General features: G+C 36.9%; 1 protein-coding gene across 3 annotated transcripts in view; it reads right to left on the bottom strand.

Moving 5' to 3' along the window:
• PTPN12 (protein tyrosine phosphatase non-receptor type 12) overlaps nt 1-18429 on the bottom strand; it is a 104724-nt gene that overhangs the window by 31544 nt on the left and 54751 nt on the right. For all 3 annotated transcript variants that reach the window (XM_050782748.1, XM_050782749.1, XM_050782750.1), the window contains exons 6-9: nt 17958-18029; nt 11991-12050; nt 9070-9212; nt 2504-2570 (exon numbers count right to left, since the gene is read on the bottom strand). In XM_050782748.1, the coding sequence (XP_050638705.1) occupies nt 2504-2570; nt 9070-9212; nt 11991-12050; nt 17958-18029 (342 nt within the window). The remainder of the gene's footprint in view (nt 1-2503; nt 2571-9069; nt 9213-11990; nt 12051-17957; nt 18030-18429) is intronic.

Below are 18429 nucleotides of genomic sequence, written 5' to 3'. Positions count from 1 at the left end.
CATATGGAATTGGGACTACTGCAATGGGCAACGTTGACATGAGAAGATCTGATATTCACACAATTTTTCCATCAGCGAAGAGGACAGTCTAAAAGAGTGAGAAACTGGTGGTTTACAGAAGCGGAAACATCAGAACGGTTATCAACAAGAATATTTTGGAGTGGTTAAGATGGAAGGGTTAAAAATGGTTTCCAGGTTTGCTGCTTGGAAGTTCTTATATACATCATAAGATTTTTACATGAAGATTTAACCTAGGCCGGGTGCGGTGGCTCATGCCTGTAATTCCAGCACTTTGAGAGGCCAAGGCAGGCAGATCACCTGAGGTCAGGAGTTTGAGACAAGCCTGAAACATGGTGAAACCCCATCTCTACTAAAAATACAAAAATTAGCCAGGCATGGTGCTGAATGCATGTAATCCCAGCTACTTGGGAGACTAAGGCAGGAGAATCACTTGAACCTTAGAGTTGGAGGTTGCAGTGAGCCGAGATCACACCACTGCACTCCAGCCTGGGCGACAGAGGGAGATTCCATCTCAAAAAAAAAAAAAGAGAACTATGTTCAAAATACACAACTTTTATTTTATTTTATTTTTTGAGATGGAGTCTTGTTCTGTCACCCAGGCTGCAGTGCAGTGGCGCAATCTCAGCTCACTGCAACCTCTGCCTCCCAGGTTCAAGCAATTCTCCTGCCTCAGCCTGCCAAGTAACTGGGATTACAGGCACTGGCCACCATGCCTGGCTAATTTTTGTATTTTTAGTAAAGATGGGGTTTCACCATGTTGGCCAGGCTGGTCTCGAACTCCTGACCTCAGGTGATCCGCCCACCTCGGCCTCCAAAAGTGCTGGGATTATGGCATAAGCCATGGCACCTGGCCAAAATACACAACTTTTAAAATGACCAGATATTTGTTTTGTTTGCTAGCATGCATTTACGTGTCCCTTCCCACTCCAATTTTAATCTTTGACTTTTATGTTAAAATGCGATAGAATTTCAGTTAAATTTTGTTCACTTAAGCATTTTCATTTGAGAATTAGATGATTATAGTTTTTGAGGAAAAAATATTTAACCCCAGAGGGCATTTTAAGGAACTGTTTAACATGTAAATATTTCCTTGTAACAATAAAAAATGGAGAGATGGCAGGGAAAAAAGAGAAATAAGGGGAAGAAGGAAGAAAAAGAAAAAAGAAACATTTTATTAATTCTACTTTGTACAAGACAGAGATGAACAATTCATGGAAACTATAAAGCTATATTAAAGGCGTCTCTCTAGAAGTGAACACATTATGGAAACGTGTACATAATGAAGAGACTTGTTTTTCAAATCTATCATGAACGCTGTATCTTATTTATCTCTGTATCATCCACAGTATCAAACACTATTTCTTGGAAAAAGCAGTAGTAAGAAAACAATCACAACAGCAACAGTAATCAACACTAACAATAAACTGAGTACTTACTATTTACCACACATAGTTCTGAAGAACTTCACAAAAGTTAATTTATTTAATTCTTATGCATTACTACTATGACCCCTATTTTCTGATGAAGAAATAGAGACAGTATGGGATTAGTATTTTGACCAAGATCCCACAGCTAGTAAATGAGAAAGCCAGAATTATAATCTGGGCAGTTTGGCTAAAGTCAGCATTCACAGACTACAATACTATAACATCTCCAGAAGGCATAAATACGTACTGAATGAAATACACTTATAACTAGAATAAATATAAAAGGCAATGGGCCGGGCGCAGTGGCTCACGCCTGTAATCCCAGCACTTTGAAAGGCTGAGGTGAGTGGATCACCTAAGGTCAAGAGTTCAAGACCAGCCTGGCCAACATGGTGAAACTCTGTATCAAAAATATAAGACATTAGCTGGGCGTAATGGCAGGCACCTATAATCCCAGCTACTAGGGAGGCTGAAGCAGGAGAATCACTTCAACCCAAGGCGGAGGCTGCAGTGAGCTGAGATCGCGCCATTGCACTCCAGTCTGGGCAATAAGAGTGAAACTCCATCTCAAAAAAAAACAAAAAAAAAAAAAGGAAGAAAAAAAGGCAATGAAAATTCAGTATTGGAAAGGTCAGTAACAGTTTATATCCTAATGCAAGTATTCACTCACCTAGGACACTCTTACACTGTTGACCAATGCATCACATCAAGGCAATATGCAGCAATTATACCTTTTTTCTATCTTTATTTCTTTTTATTAAATCATTTTTATTTTTAAATTATTTTTAGAGATGGAGGTCTCCCTATGTTGCCCAGGCTGGTCTCGAGCTGCTGGGCTCAAGTGATCCTCCCGCCTTGGCCTCCCAAAGTGCTGGGATTACAGGCATAAGCCATCGTGCCCGGCCTTCACTGCCTTTATTTCTTACTTAATAAAATTACTTTGGAAAAAATAACATGTATAATAAAATACGCACTATAATTTACTACAATTAATAATTAAGTTTGAAAATAGTAATAGATAAATTGGACATAATGCTACAAAAAAGTATTCTTACCCCAGCTTTTAGTAAATTCCACGTATAATCTATGGCACAAATGGCACCTGTTCTTCCACAGCCTGCACTAAGGATATAAAGTTTGAAAAAAAATTGATTTTTGTGATAAAACAACTATAAAATAAATGTGGATGGACACGTTAACATTCAGAAACGAAAAGAAATTTGACAAAATTCTACTTAGTAAACAAAATACAACTTACAGTGTGTTCACGGCAACATTGGTAACATAGAATACGTATACATACACACTATGATTTTTCCTATACATACATACCTATGATAAAGTTTAATTTATAAATCAGGCACAACAAGAGATTAACAACAATAACTAATAATACATTAGAACAATTATAACAATCTACCACTACTCACTACCTCACTACTCTTGAGGTTTGGGCCATTATAAGTAAAATAAGGGTTATGTGAACATAAGCACTGGGATACCATGACAGTCCATCTGATAACTGCAGTATTTACTATGTGACTAATGGGCTGGTAGAGTCTACAGTGTGTACACACTGGACCATGGGATGATTTATCTCTCAAGCAGGACATACTTCCCTATGCTTCTCAGAAAGGTACAGCATTTAAAACTTACAAATTGCTTACTTCTGAAATTTTCCATTTGATATTTTTGAACTATGACTAACTGAAACTGAGAACAGTGAAGTCTTGAATAAGGAGGGCCTATTGTCTATCTTTTAAGCATTTCATTTAAGGGATTGGGCGCAGTGGTTCATGCCTGTTGTCCCAGCATTTGGGAGGCCAAGGCAGAAGGATTGCTTGAGCCTGGGAGGTCTAGCCTGCAGTGAGCCATGATGGCACAAATGCACTCCAGCCTGGGTAACAGATTGAGACTCCATCTCAAAAAGAAAAACAAAAATTAATTTATGGAACTTCCAAGAGTAAGTGACTCACAGACTAGCTACTAAGTCGTCACTCTGGAAGTCTAATGCTACATCAGAAAATGTGACTAGCTAACAACGTCTTACAGAGACATATTTATTCTATGCTCGAGACGGTTCTTGTGGCTGGGTGCAGTGGCTCACACCTGTAATCTCAGCACTTTGGGAGGCTGAGGCCGGTGGATCACTTGAGGTCAGGAGTTTGAGACCACCCTGGCCAACATGGTGAAACCCTATCTCTACTAAAAACACATAATTAGCTGGGTGTGGTGGCGGACACATGTAATCCCAGCTACTCGGGAAGCTGAGGCAGGAGAATCACTTAAACTGGGGAAGTGGAGGTTGCAGTGACCCAAGATCGTGCCATTGCACTCCAGCCTGGGCAGCAACAGCAAAACTCCAACTCAAAAAAAAAAAAAAGGCTCTTGTTTTAGAGTACAGGAGGAAACAGTACATCATTTCAATCTATAGAATGTGTAGGAAAGGTGAAGAAGGCTATAAGCCCTAGAAAATGGATTGAGCAACAGCACTGATTTCATCAAAAGAACAAGACAATGATACGCTCTCATATTCCAAAAAACTAATGGAAACTGGGGAATGTACAGTAACATACTATAGGTTTTTTTAATTTTAAAACATGACAGGCTGGGTTCAGTGGCTCACGCCTGTAATCCCAACACATTGGGAGGCCAGGGAGGGCAGATCACCTGAGGTCAGGAGTTCGAGACAAGCCTAGCCAACGTGGTGAAATCCTGTCTCTACTGAAAATACAAAAAAAATTAGCCAGGCGTGGTGGCGGGTGCCTGTAACCACAGCTACTTGGGAGGCTGAGGCAGGAGAATCACTTGAACCTGGGAGGTGGAGGCTGCAGTGAGCTGAGATCATGCCATTGTACTCCAGCTTGGGTGACAGAGCAAGACTCCATCTCAAAAAAAAAAAAAAAAAGAAACAAACACACACGACAAAAGTATTTTAAAGTAACTGCTTCTCAACTAGAGAAAGGCTTATGCATCTTAGAATTGAAAATCACTATAAGTAATTATAAGATGTTACTGACATCACCAGAATAATTTTTGGCAAAACAACCCCACAAAGTTGTGTAGCATTTTAATGCATATTTTGAAATGTATACCTATCAGTGGTTTGTTAAACATGTAACCTAAAATTCCTGATAAAAGTACACTATAAGCAACCTAAAATGATTTTTAAAACCTCAATAATAAACATCATCAATTATATTAATTTTTAGTTGTTGATACTTGTGAATTCTGTGCATCAAAACATTTACAGAATTTTAGTTGAGTTACTGGGATAAATTATATATATCTAAAATTTGATAGTTAAAAGTATAATATAAAGATACAGATAACCAGATCAATGAAACACCACAGAAAGTTCAGGAACAGATCTGAGTACACGTAACATTTCTTACATAACAGTGAATTCTCCAGAGAAGATGAGACCATTCAATAAGTGGCAAAGGAAAAGTTAGCTATCAATGAAGAGCAAAAAATTAAATTCTGATCACATACCTTAACCGTAAAAAAATTCCAGGTGGATAAAAAATATATATATAGGATATAAATATATTGGATATTTATCCAATAATAAATGTTAAAAAGTAAATCTATGAAAGCACTAAAAACATATGCAAAATATATACACTATTGTGTTAGGGAAAGACTTTCTATGTATAATATCTCAATGGACAAAAACCATTCAAAAATCTGACATGACAAAATGAAACTTATGTATGTCAAACAGGCAGAAGACAGGAAAAACCATGGTACTTACAACATGACTAAAAGTTAATGTCCTCAATATATAAAGAATTTGTATAATTATTAAAAGATGAGGCTGGGCAAAGTGGTTCACGCCTGTAATCCCAGCACTTTGGGAGGCCGAGGCGGGTGGATCACCTGAGGTCAGGAGTTCAAGACCAGCCTGACCAACATGGAGAAACCCCAACTCTACTAAAAATACAAAATTAACCGGGCGTGGTAGTGCATGCCTGTAATCCCTGCTACTCGGGAAGCTGAGGCAGGAGATTTGCTTGAACCCGGGAAGCGGAGGTTGCAGTGAGCGAAGATTGCAGTGAGCCGAGATTGCATCATCGCACTCCAGCCTGGGCGATAGTGCAAGACTCTGTCTCAAAAACAAACAAACAAACAAACAAACAAAAAAACCCCACCAAAAACCTTGTCTGTCACACAGGCATTTAAAAAGCAAACAAAGGCCGGGTACAGAGGCTCACGCCTGTAATCCCAGCACTTTGGGAGGTGGAGGCGGGCGGATCATGAGGTCAGGAGTTCGAGACCAGTCTGGCCAACATAGTGAAACCCAGTCTCTACTAAAAATACCAAAAATTAGCCAGGTGTGGTGGTGTGTGCCTGTAATCCCAGTACTCGGGAGGCTGAGGCAGGAGAATCACGTGAACTCGGGAGGAGGAGGTTGCAGTGAGCTGAGATCGCGCCACTGCACTCCAGCCAGGGTGACAATGCAAGACTCCGTCTCAAAAATAAAATAAAAAAATAAAAATGAAAAGAGAACACCCAGTATTGGGAAAGGTATAGGGAAATAGGTACTCTCACATACTGCCAGCGGTAGAATTAAGTAGCATCAATTTTCTGGATAACACATTAAAAAATGCTCATTAAAATATTTTAAAAGTTTATATACTTGACCAAGAAATCTCACTTCTGGATATTTATCCAGTAATAAATTTATCCTAATAATTGCAGATGTGCTCAAAGATTTAACAATAAGATGGCCACTAAAGTAAATTAAAAACAAAAAATAAAGTGGACACTGAGCTTTTACACTGTTGTTTAAAATAGTTGAGGCGGAGGTTGCAGTGAGCCGAAACTGTGCCATTGCACTCCAGCCTGGGCAACAAGAGCGAACTCCATCAAACAAAACAAAACAATACTGTATGTACACACACACACACTGAAAGGACACATTCTCGAGTTTTAACAATGGTTATATCTCCAGTGGAACTAGTGGAAAGCAAAATAATTTTCTTGCTTTTATGGATGTGTTTTCTAAGTCATTACAGTTAACATATTGTTTTCATTGTCTAAAAATATTTAACGGTCAATTTATTTTTTGATAAAAAGCCTTCCTATATAAATGGATTTATGATTGAACAGGAAATTATTTTAACTAACTTGTAAGAAGTCAAGTGAAAGTAATTTCTTTATGTTTTAATTCTATAATTAAACATATTGTTTATTTTTAACTGGTCAATTCTACTTAATTAAATGGTCAACTAACCACTGAACTAACCACAGAAAAAATTTGTTTTAATGAACCAAGTTGTTAACTGATTCCCACATCTCCACCAGCAAGTTACTTTCCTGGCCCATGAATAAAAGTAGCCCTTTTACTTCATTAATTATAAGCATTACAATCAAACCAAGTGAATAAGAAAACTATCTTCGGTGCTTTGACTCCACTGAAAAAATATTTTAATTATGTAAATAATAATAAATAAATCTCTAAGTTTGAAAAATCTCATTTCCTTTTTATAACAAATGTGAATGCAGATAACAAGTCCCTTAGAGGAATAAATTGATAGTTGTCTTATGAAATAAGTACTATGACTATAAGGCCTTTAGAAGAATCTAATGTAAACCAAAAATTCAGAGTAGAAAAACTGCCTAAGGATTCAAAAGTAGCTTCTACTATGTAGAAACCCATACCTATATAATGAAATTCCAAAAATTAGGTTTCAAAATATCCTGTATCACCCATATTAAAATGATACCTATATTCCTTTTTTTTAAAAGAGATAGGGTCTACTATGTCACCCAGGCTGGAGTGCAGTAGAGCAATCATTGCTTACTAAAGCCTCAAGCTTCTGGGCTCAAGCAATCATCCTGCCTCAGCCTCCCAAAGCACTAAGCCACTACACCCGGCCATGACACTTATTGCAAACATTTAGTATTTTCTTGACTAATTCAGTTTTGTGCTTTTCCTTTTAAAAGGGTATTTTCCATTACACTCCTAAATCCATAACACAAATTTAGCTTTGTTTTATGTATTATATATAATGTATACATATATGTGCATACATATTATGTATATTTAGCTTTGTATTACATATTAATGTGTTACCTATGTATTATGTATTTAGCTTTGTATATTTGTATCATGAGAATGACCAGATGACAGAAATAAGCCAAAATGTTAGATTAAGAAAAGCTGGTTATCTTACACTGATTTCTCTTAGCTAAAATATATTACACAATTAACCCCCCTTCTAGAATACAAAATTAACTGTCCCCCAAGAATAAACAAATCTCATGTTCATTCCCCCAAAGTCAAAGGCAGAATTTACATGATTTCTTAACACATCCAAATGAGTAATTTTGCAAAACCTAACTGAACTTCAAATATTATTTGAATAAATGAAAATATTTCTATCACATAATTTAAAGTAGGTACACCTATACTCGTACTTTCACATTCAGAGGTAGCTTAACTAGGTCAGTAATCACTGAATTTTATGTAATGCTTATAATGAGGTAATCTACTATAAAACATAACTTAATAAAAAATGTCTAGTAAATGTGTATCAATCGTTCATATTATTTTACTCTAAGAATGCTGGCTTCCTGCTTTAAATTTTTCAGTAGCTATAAATTATAAAATTTCATGATATGATAGGCAGTGGTGCAAACGTGGAAACTGATGTTCCCCAAGAATAAAAACAGCATTTAGTTTTTCATCAAATCTAAAACACACTTTTTAAACTCAATGTGACAGCTCTGAGATTGGTATGTATCTTACCACCAATGGCTTTTTACAAATGACATTTTCCCCTTATAATTGGCAGTGATTTTTTTACTGTTAATATACATTAATAATTGTGTGTCTTAGAATTGATGATATCTTAGATCAATAAGACCTATGTATATACATCTTACATACATTAAAAAAAGAAAGTCATGTTGCCAGGTGTAGTGGTTCATGCCTGTAAGCCCAAGACTCTGGGAGGGCAAAGCGGGACAATCACTTGAGGACAGTTCGGATCAGCCTGGGCAACAGAGCAAGACCTGGTCTCTTTAAAAAAAATTTTTAATTAAAAAAAAACTAATTCAGTGTGGTAGCACATGTCTGTAGTCCTAGCTACTTGGGAAGCTGAGGCAGAAGGATCACTTCAGGCCAGGAGATCGAGTTTACAGTAAGCTATGATTGTGCCACTGCACTCCAGACTTGGCATCAGAGTGATATCCTGTTTTTAAAAATCTCATGTCAATGTTTATCAGGAATGAAAATTGCTTGGTCATTGTTTCAGGGAAATTGATTAAAAGAAAATACTACTATATTGACTTTAAAAAGTAGAGTAAGATGAGGATCTGAGATTATATGCTCTAATCAGAGCATATAAGAAGAGTATGTTCTACAGCTTTCCACCATGTGAATACTATTTTCAAATAGATGATTTTGTGTTTTAATGCAACAATACTCTAAGCGGTCTGTCAACCAAATGAGACCATATCAATTTACAAGGTCCCAAACATTATATCATGGCTAGGAGAAATTCAAGATTACTATCATATTAATGCAGAAATAAAACCTTGTGTAACATCAAACTTAAATAAAACTTGAATAAAAATATTGTATTTATAAACTTGGGACATTCTTTCGTACCTGCAATGAATACAAATAGGAACATCTTCATGTTCTTGATATTTCCTCATTAAGCTTATCATGTCCAGAATAGAATCAAATGATGAAGGAACATCATGGTCTGGCCAGTTCACATAATGAAACTGATACAGCCTACGAGATTCCTTCAAGAAAAACAGAAAGTCAACAATTATGAAAATACTTTACAAAGTTTAAAGCTGCACAGCTCATTTAAACTGCCATTTCTAAGAGATTTGTGTGGCATTTAGCACTGCTTTTAAAAAAGACCCAAATAAATAATAGCTGACACTTACTGTTTACCACATGCCAAATATCTAAGGGCTTCACATGTAACACTTTAATTTCCATGAGGAAAGTACTGTTAATACCATCCTCATTTTATAACTGAGATATACAGATAAAATAACTTGCCCAAACTTTCATAAGAAGTGACAAATGTGGGCTCTAAACCAGGCAGGTTCTACTTCCAGAGCATGTACTTTAAACACTACACTATATATACTGTTTAACTAATCCACACTATTAAATGGATGAGCAATATACCATAAGCACCATGTTAGAGTAGGTTAGAGTAGTAGCCATTGTAATCAGAAGACTAATAGAACATTAAACTGAAAAAGAATGGAGACATGAATTTGTCCAGTCCCAAACTCACTTGTCTTCTTACAGATTAGTGGTTCTCAATACATGGTCTGGGCACTTCCTCCCCTCAACCCTTTTGAGGGGTCTATGAGTTTTAAATAATTCTCAGAATAATACTACAATTTACTTGCCTTATTCTTTAACAGCCAATACAATATATGCTTATATATTCATGGTTTTAAAAAATTTCTCAGTTTTAATTTCAAATATAGTATATACTGAAAGATATAACTCACAGAAACAAAAACTCTTTGGGATTCTCAACAGCTTTGAAGAATGTAAAGGAGTACTGATGTTAAATGTTTTGAGAATGGTTACTGTAGGCGTTTAACAGAAAGAGCAACACTCGAAATCTAAGCAAACCATACTCCAATTCTACTTTTGCCATTTCCTAAATAACTTCAGGTAAGCTATTTAACTTCTTAAAGCTTCTGTATCTTCATCTATGTGCAACGGACATAACAGTATCTGGATATTATGCAGTTAGGAGAATTCAGATGCCTGATCTACTACAGAAATTCATTAAGGTACTTATTATTATTACTGTAGATTAAAAAATTAGCAACTAGTCCAGACTCAGTGGATCACACCTGTAATCCCAACACTTTGGGTGGTCAACGCAAAAGGCAAGAAGATCAGTTGAGGCCAGGAATTTGACAGCAGCCTGAGCAACACGGCAAGACACCATCTCTATAAACTATAAAAAATTTAGCTGGGTTTGGTGTCTCATACCTGTAGTCTCAGATACTAGGAAGGCGGAGATGGGAGGACTGCGTGAGCTCAGGAGTTTGAGTACAGCCTGGGCAATATATAGTGAGACCCTGTTGCCAAAGAAAAAAAAAGTCAGGGCGCTGTGGGGGCCTCAACTGAAAACAATATATATCTCAATGAAGACTTAGCTTTGATAGTGACGTTTCTTTAACAAATTGTAAACTAGTAAAACAGGGTAATAATTATATAAACAATGCAATAATCTGCTTACTGCAATAGAGGAAAAATATTTGCAGCAAAGAAGGCATAACTATTCCAAATTTAATAAATTTAGGGTGTGTTACAATTAATATTACTTTATTATGTAATGTGATAAGCATAAATGTCAAGATACTAAATATCACACTATCATTTTCATCTTCAAAACTAAAATATTAGCAAATTTCATTAACTATGTTAAATAACATAGTATACTATTTATATAGCTTGTTTTTTTAGTAGCTAAAAGTTGATTAGTTTGCAAAGACTTAAAAATTAGCTTCACACGCTTTAAAAATAAAAATTGCTGATACTTTTTTTACTTATAAAAAAACTATAAAGCAGATATAAAGCAAAATAATAATATATATAATATATATTATTTATATTTTGCAGATATAAAGCAAAATAATTTTCTAGCAAACTCATTTTACCAAATAAAACATTTAGGTGCTAGTAAGTATTATATTTTCTATCTTAAAAAAATTTTATTTTATTTTTAGTTTTTAAATTTATTTTATTTTTTTGAGACAGAGTCCTGCTCTGTTGCCCAGGCTGGAGTGCAGTGGCGCCATCTCGGCTCATGGCAACCTCTGTCTCCCAGGCTCAAGCAATTCTCATGCCCCAGCCTCCCGAATAACTGGGATTATAGGTGTGCACCACCATGCCCAGCTAATTTTAGTGTTTTTTAGTAGAGATGGGGCTTCACCGTGTTGGCCAGGCTGGTCTTAAACTACTGGCCTCAAGCAATCTACCCGCCTCAGCCCCCTAAAGTGTTGGGGATTACACACGTGAGCCACCACACCTGGCCTCAACTTTTATTTTGGATAAAGGGGTACATGTGCAGGTTACATGGGTATATTGTATGACACTGAGGTCTGGAATACAAATGATCCTATTACCCAGGGAGTGGGCATACTACCCAATAGGTGGCTTTTCAGCCCATGCTCCCCTCCCTCTCTATATCTTCTCTTTGAAAACTATTCTCTATTCTCAAAACCATTTTTGAGAGTCTCGCTCTGTTGCCCAGGCTGGAGTCCAGTGGCACAATCATGGCTCACTGCAGCCTCAACCTCCCAGGCTCAGCCTTCTGAGTGAGTGGGACTACAGGCACATGCCACCATGCCCAGCTGACTTTTTTCTTTTTGTAGAGACAAGATCTCACTATGTTGTCCAGGCTAGTCTTGAACCCCTGGACTCAAGTCACCCTCCCACTTCAGCCTCCCAAAGTGTTGGGATTACAGGCATGAGTCACTGTACCTGACCTGAAAACTATTCTTAGAGACAGTCTATAAATGGTAAATACCTACATTTTGAAATTCAAGTAAGAGTGTCCTAATGAAGTAGTCTGTTCTCGCTTGTTCATCCTCCTAAATAAAGAGAAACATTTGTAAGTCAGTGAAAACGTTAAAACAAAAAGACACATCAAAACAAAATACTTGTGTCAAAGTCCACAATATAAAATTAACCTTTAAAATTCCAGATATACCTGATAATTATTTTAGAACTCTAAAAGTCATCAATTTGTAAATGTCTGAAGTGATAGACACACTAATTATCCTGATTTGATCACTCCACATTTTAAATTATACATACATGTACCAAAATCACGTGTACCCCATTAATAAGTATAGATAATATGTGTCAATTAAAAATAACGGCAAGAGGGAAAAAAAAGCTAGTAAGCCATTAAAAGACATGGATGAACCCTAAATGCACATTACTAAGTGAAATAAGCCAACCTGAAAAGGCTACATACTGTATGATTCAAACTATATGACTTCTGGGCCAGGCGCGGTGGCTCATGCCTACCTATAATTCCAGCATTTTGAGAGGCCGAGGCAGGTGGATCACTTGAGGTCAGGAGTTTGAGACCAACCTGGCCAACATGGTAAAACCCTATCTCTACGAAAATACAAAACTTAGCTGTGCATGGTGGCGTGCACCTGTAATCCCAGCTACTCAGGAGGTTGGGACAAGAGAATTGCTTGAACCCAGGAGGCAGAGGTTACAGTGAGCTCAGACAGTGCCACTGCACTCCAGCCTGGGCGACAGAGCGAGACTCCGTCTCAAAACAAACAAACAAACAAAAACAAACTATATGACTTCTTGAAAAGGTAAAACTATGGAGACAGTACAAATAATGACTACCTAGGTTTGGGAAGGGAGTGAGAGGAATGAATGAATAGGTGGAGCACAGGACGTTTAGAGTAATGACACTATTCTGTAAGATACTACAATGGTGGAAACACGTCACCATGTATTTCTTCAAACCCACAGAATGTATAACACCAAGAATGAACCCTAATGTAAACTGTGAACTCTTAGTGATAATGACTTGTCAGTGTAGGTTTGTGAATTGTAACAAAGAGACCGCTCTGGAAGGGAATGTTGATAATGAGAGGGCTACATGTGTGGGGACAGGGTGTATATAAGAAATCTTTGTACCTTCCTCTCAATTTTGCTGTGAACCTAAAACTGCTCTAAAAAAAAAAAAAAAAAAGTCTTGAAAAAGTTAGGCAGCGGCTCACACTGTAATGCCAGTAGTTTGGGAGGCTGAGGTGGGTGGATCGCTTTAGGGGTTCAAGACCAGCCTGAACAACATGGCAAAATCCTGTCTCCACAAAAAAAATACAAAAACTAGCTGGGCATTGAGGCATAGGCCTGTGGTCTCAGCCACTTGGGAGGCTGAGGTGGGTGGATCACCAAGCCCAGCAGTGAGGCCAAGGATACAGTGAGCTGCAATCACGTTGCTGCACTCCAGTCTGGGTGACACAGTGAGACCCTGTCTCAAAACAAAAAATGAAAACACTAAAACAAACAAACAAACAAGCCTTAAAACAAAGTCTCCTATTAGATAAAGTCTCCTAACAGATAGACCCAAACAGTATGTAAGAAAAGTGAATTTGGGAATCATATTACTTACTACACTAAGAAACTTGAAAAAGAAAAGTTCATTAAAAAAACTTGTATAGACAGTAAAGAAAAAAACATCAATTTGCTTTTGTAAGTTTTACTTATACCTAAAAAAAGTGAGTAAATGAATTACTTAAGCATCTATCACCCAATAAAGTATCTGCAAAGTAGTAACCACTCCCAGAATCATGTAAATATAAATAGAATGTCATTCCTCAGTACCAACCACCATATCCCATCTTCAACCATTTTACCTTTCCAAAACGCATGATTTTCCCTAACATTCAAGTTTCAATTAACTGGATAGCAACTGAAGAAGGAAAAGGGAAGAACACCCCAAATTATTATTATTATTATTGTGGTTGACGATAACATAACCACTTTAAAAGGTCTCTCGCTGTGATTTAGTCAAAGTATTAATCTACATCAGTCTATCACTAAGCAAATTATTCTTTTTGCCTTATTGGTTAAAACCACAAATAGTTCAGAACAAGGATTATGAAGAACAATGGTGTATGTTGTTTTATTAATAAAAATAATACTACTATACCTGCTTTAATTTTTAAAATCATAGTAATTTACTTTGAACTTTTCAAATAATATTTGAACTTTTTCAAATATTTCTGTAAAGGACCAGATAGTAAATATTTTTGGCTTTTGGGGCCATAAAGTCTTTGTCTACACAACTTTGCTATTGTGATAGAAAAATTCATAAATTAATGGGCACAGATGTGTTGTAACAAAACTTTATTTACAAAACAGGCAGTGGGCTAGATCTGAGCCATGGGTAGTGTGCTGACATCAAGTCTAAGTGGTTACATGTGGCAACATATGATTGAGCTCCTGCTAACCAGTCTTCACCCTTTCACCATGACTTTACCCTTGTCCTCATCCCACATCAAGAGAGAGCTCCAGAAAAGACTGTCATTTCTCAGTCTCAAACTCTGACTGCCAAGTAGTCAAATGACTTACTATGAATATTTTTACCAACATGCTATTTATAAATTTGATTTTTGTTTGCAGTTAAGTCAATGATAACAAATCCTGAGCTGTCTGAATCAATAAGAGACAAACAAATTACCTTCCATTCTTAAATCATCAAAGAAAATGTTTCTTCAGCATGGATCAATCCTGATGCTGACAAATTAAACCAGTCACTACTAACAAAATCAAACCAAATCACTTATCTAGAGACCTTTCAAGTTATCTACTTTTTTCTTTTTAATAAATCTTTCTGTGTTTTTTTTCTTTGAGAACTGTTTATAGAATATATATTTTAGTTTAATTGGAAAACTATCCCCCAAGAACCAATTCATTTTCTACATTATAAAACTATTGCATTCTTCCCTATATCCATTATTGTAAATTGTTTACTATTCCTGACTCCCAAATATTCAAAAATTTCAAGCTGGTTTGTTGTTGAATGTTAAGCACTGTATTTTCTCTTGAACTGCAATATTCACTATAGTTATCTTATTATATCTAAATTTACAAATGTTCGGCCGGGTGTGGTGGCCTGTAGTCCTAGTACTTTGGGAGGCCAAGGTGGGCAAACTGCTTGAGCTCAGGAGTTCAAGACCAGTCTGGGCAACACAGGGAGACCCCGTCTCTACAAAAAGACAAAAATTAGTAGTGGCCCATGCCAGCAGCCCTGGCTACTCAGAAAGCTGAGGTGAGAGAATCACTTGAGCCCGGGGGATTGAGGCTGCAGTGGGCCATGATCAGACCACTGCACTCCAACCTGGGTGACAGGGCAAAATCCTGTCTCAAAAAGATATATACAAATAAATAAAACTTTAAAAATAAATTTACGAATGTCCAAAACAACCACACTACACAGAACTAGGTTTCTATGCTGTCGAGGAATCTAATATTTCAGATTTATTTCTGGATTGGTGAAGGAGTGTTGGTGTTTCCTCACTGAAGTAGACAGTGTGGTGTGTATTTGGTATTATTCAAGCCAAATAAAATGAAATGCAGAAGGATTTTTAACATTTTAAAAAATGTTAATAAAGGGCCGGGCGCGGTGGCTCAAGCCTGTAATCCCAGCACTTTGGGAGGCCGAGACGGGCGGATCACGAGGTCAGGAGATCGAGACCATCCTGGTTAACACGGTGAAACCCCGTCTCTACTAAAAAATACAAAAACTAGCCGGGCGAGGTGGCGGGCGCCTGTAGTCCCAGCTACTCGGGAGGCTGAGGCAGGAGAATGGCGTAAACCCGGGAGGCGGAGCTTGCAGTGAGCTGAGATCCGGCCACTGCACTCCAGCCTGGGCAACAGAGCGAGACTCCATCTCAAAAAAAAAAAAAAAAAAAAAAAATGTTAATAATGTCTCACTATTTTGCCCAGGCTTGTCTCAAACTCCTGGGCTCAAGCAATCCTTCCCACCTTAGCCTCCCAAAGTGCTGGGATGACAGGTGAGAGCCACTGCACCTGGCCTAAAATTTTTACACTTACCCCACAAATAGTTAATTCTGATCAGCACCTTAAGAATATTGACTATTATATCCAAAAAGTTCAATAGTGAGTTATAGTTATTATAAAAACAACATTGATTTATAAAGTAGACAGCATGATACAGATTTGGTCCTGTCTGTTTTTATGTCAACCTAGAAAGCACTAAACTTTGGGTATGTATGAGAGGAATTCAGTCATAAGTATAACTAAGTCATAAAATTATGGAGTTCTTGAACTCAGCAATGACAAGTAAAACCACATAAATTATATTTCATTTAATCATGGAAAACAAAGTCAAAAACAAGAAACTCTGAATAGGGAATGTGATACTTAATTTTATCTGTCAACTTGGCGGGGCCACAGTGTGCCCAGAATATTTGGTCAAACATTATTCCAGTTATTTCTGTGAGATGTTTTTGGAGGAGATTAACATTTAAATTGGTAGTCTCTGAGTAAAGCAAACTGTCCTCCATAATGTTTGTGGGCCTCATCCAATCTGTTGAAGGCCTGAATACAACAAAAGGACCAGCCTCATGAAGCAAGACAGAATTCTCCAGCAGGCTGCCTTCATCTGCAACACCGGCTCATCCTGATTCTACAACAGACTTTTCAAACTAGAACTGAACATCAGCTCTCCTGGGTCTCCAGCTTATTAGCATTCAGACTGAAACTGCAGCATTGGCCCTCCAGGATCTCCAGCCTACCCTGCAGATCTTGGACCTGCCAGTCTCTATAACTGCCTGAGCCAATTCCTCATAATAAATCTCCTTAAATGTATCCACATACACACAGATGCACACACACCCCCTCTTATTCTATTGGTTCTGAAGCTCTGGAGAACCCTGATATAGGCAAATTCATTAATTATTATTTTTTTTTTGAGATGGAGTTTCACTCTTATTGCCCAGACTGGAGTACAATGGTGCAATTTCAGCTCACTGCAACCTCTGCCTCCCAGATTCAAGCAACTCTCATGCCTCAGCCTCCTGAGTAGCTGGGATTACAGGCACCCGTCACCACGCCTAGCTAATTTTTGTATTTTTAGTAGAAAGGGGGTTTTGCCATGTTGGCCAGGCTGGTCTCGAACTCCTGACCTCAAGTGATCCACTCGCCTTGGCCTCTCAAAGTGGTAGGATCATAGGCATAAGCCAGCTTGCCTGGCCTAAATTAATTAATTTTTATGTTATGTTGAATTACAGTCTTTTTATGGCACCTAAAGAAAACTATTGCTTTTATTTTAAAATTCACTTACATTTTCCTTCTTTCTGTCCATGCCTTTCTTTTTCCTACTCTTCTTATTTCCTTCAATGTTTTTGTTTTTTGATTCATTTTCTCAGATTTTTGCTGTGTTAGCTTTTGAGCTTGAATTTAATTCATTTCCAGAGGTCATTACATATTAAGAAAACATTTTAAGTTTCATATCAAATAATCTGCCAGAAAGGACCAATCTTTACTTCTAGTATGGTAGTTCTTAAACTTATCTTTATACATAATTATAACAATTTTTGAGACCACAATTAGATATGAAGGGTAAATATGATACACTATACTCCAGTTATCAAGTCTTTCCCATTTAATCAATTTGAAATGAATACACTATTTCCAAATACTAAAAGTACAGTTACTTCATTTACATGTAAACACTTACTATCAATTGATATACAAAGGTTAACACAAAATTAATATAGTAAGATACAAGGAAAATATACATTTATGAAAAGTCATCCCAAAAGCTTCCAAATTTAAAAGCAGCATATAAACAAATACTTTTTTAAAATGTAAGTATAGGTTTGTGAGTCCTTGGCATCTATAAACCTGGGTTCATACCACATTATAATTTAATTATTCATCAGTTTAGCATGCCAATTTTCTGAAAAAAAGTGTTTATAAAAATGGATACTTACACAAGAGATTTTAAATGGTGCAAATGTTATGGGGTCTTCTCCATACAAAGGCCAATAGCGCTCACATTTTTTCTGTCATCCAAAAAAAAATTAGTAAGTAATTCATATAAATTTTTCTTAAACTGTTATAAATATTTTGTGTCCTGGGGTTCTGCTTACTTCTACTTCCCCAAAACAGAAAAACTCACATTAGTAGGCATGGAGATGAGAGAGCTTAGCTTACCCAATTGTTTTTAAAAATAGGCTACTGTGTCTTCTCCAAGAATAGTCATAAGAACCTTACTGACTTAAGTGCATAACTGTTCATTGCTATCTGCCAGCTCTACATAGTAAACCAAAGATCCTCCTCTAGGTAAGAAAAAGTAATTTTAAAAAAGTGTCTGGTACGAGGAGGTCCATTTGGTATAAAGGTTGCTAAGCAAGTTTTATTGCTTGTAACATGACAATCTCTATAAATATCTGGCTGAATTCT

Source organism: Macaca thibetana, chromosome 3 (genome assembly GCF_024542745.1).
Source record: "Macaca thibetana thibetana isolate TM-01 chromosome 3, ASM2454274v1, whole genome shotgun sequence".
In the NCBI taxonomy this organism is placed as follows: Eukaryota; Metazoa; Chordata; class Mammalia; order Primates; family Cercopithecidae; genus Macaca; species Macaca thibetana.
Note: the sequence above shows the minus strand (reverse complement) of the source record. Positions and strands in the feature narration are given on the sequence as shown.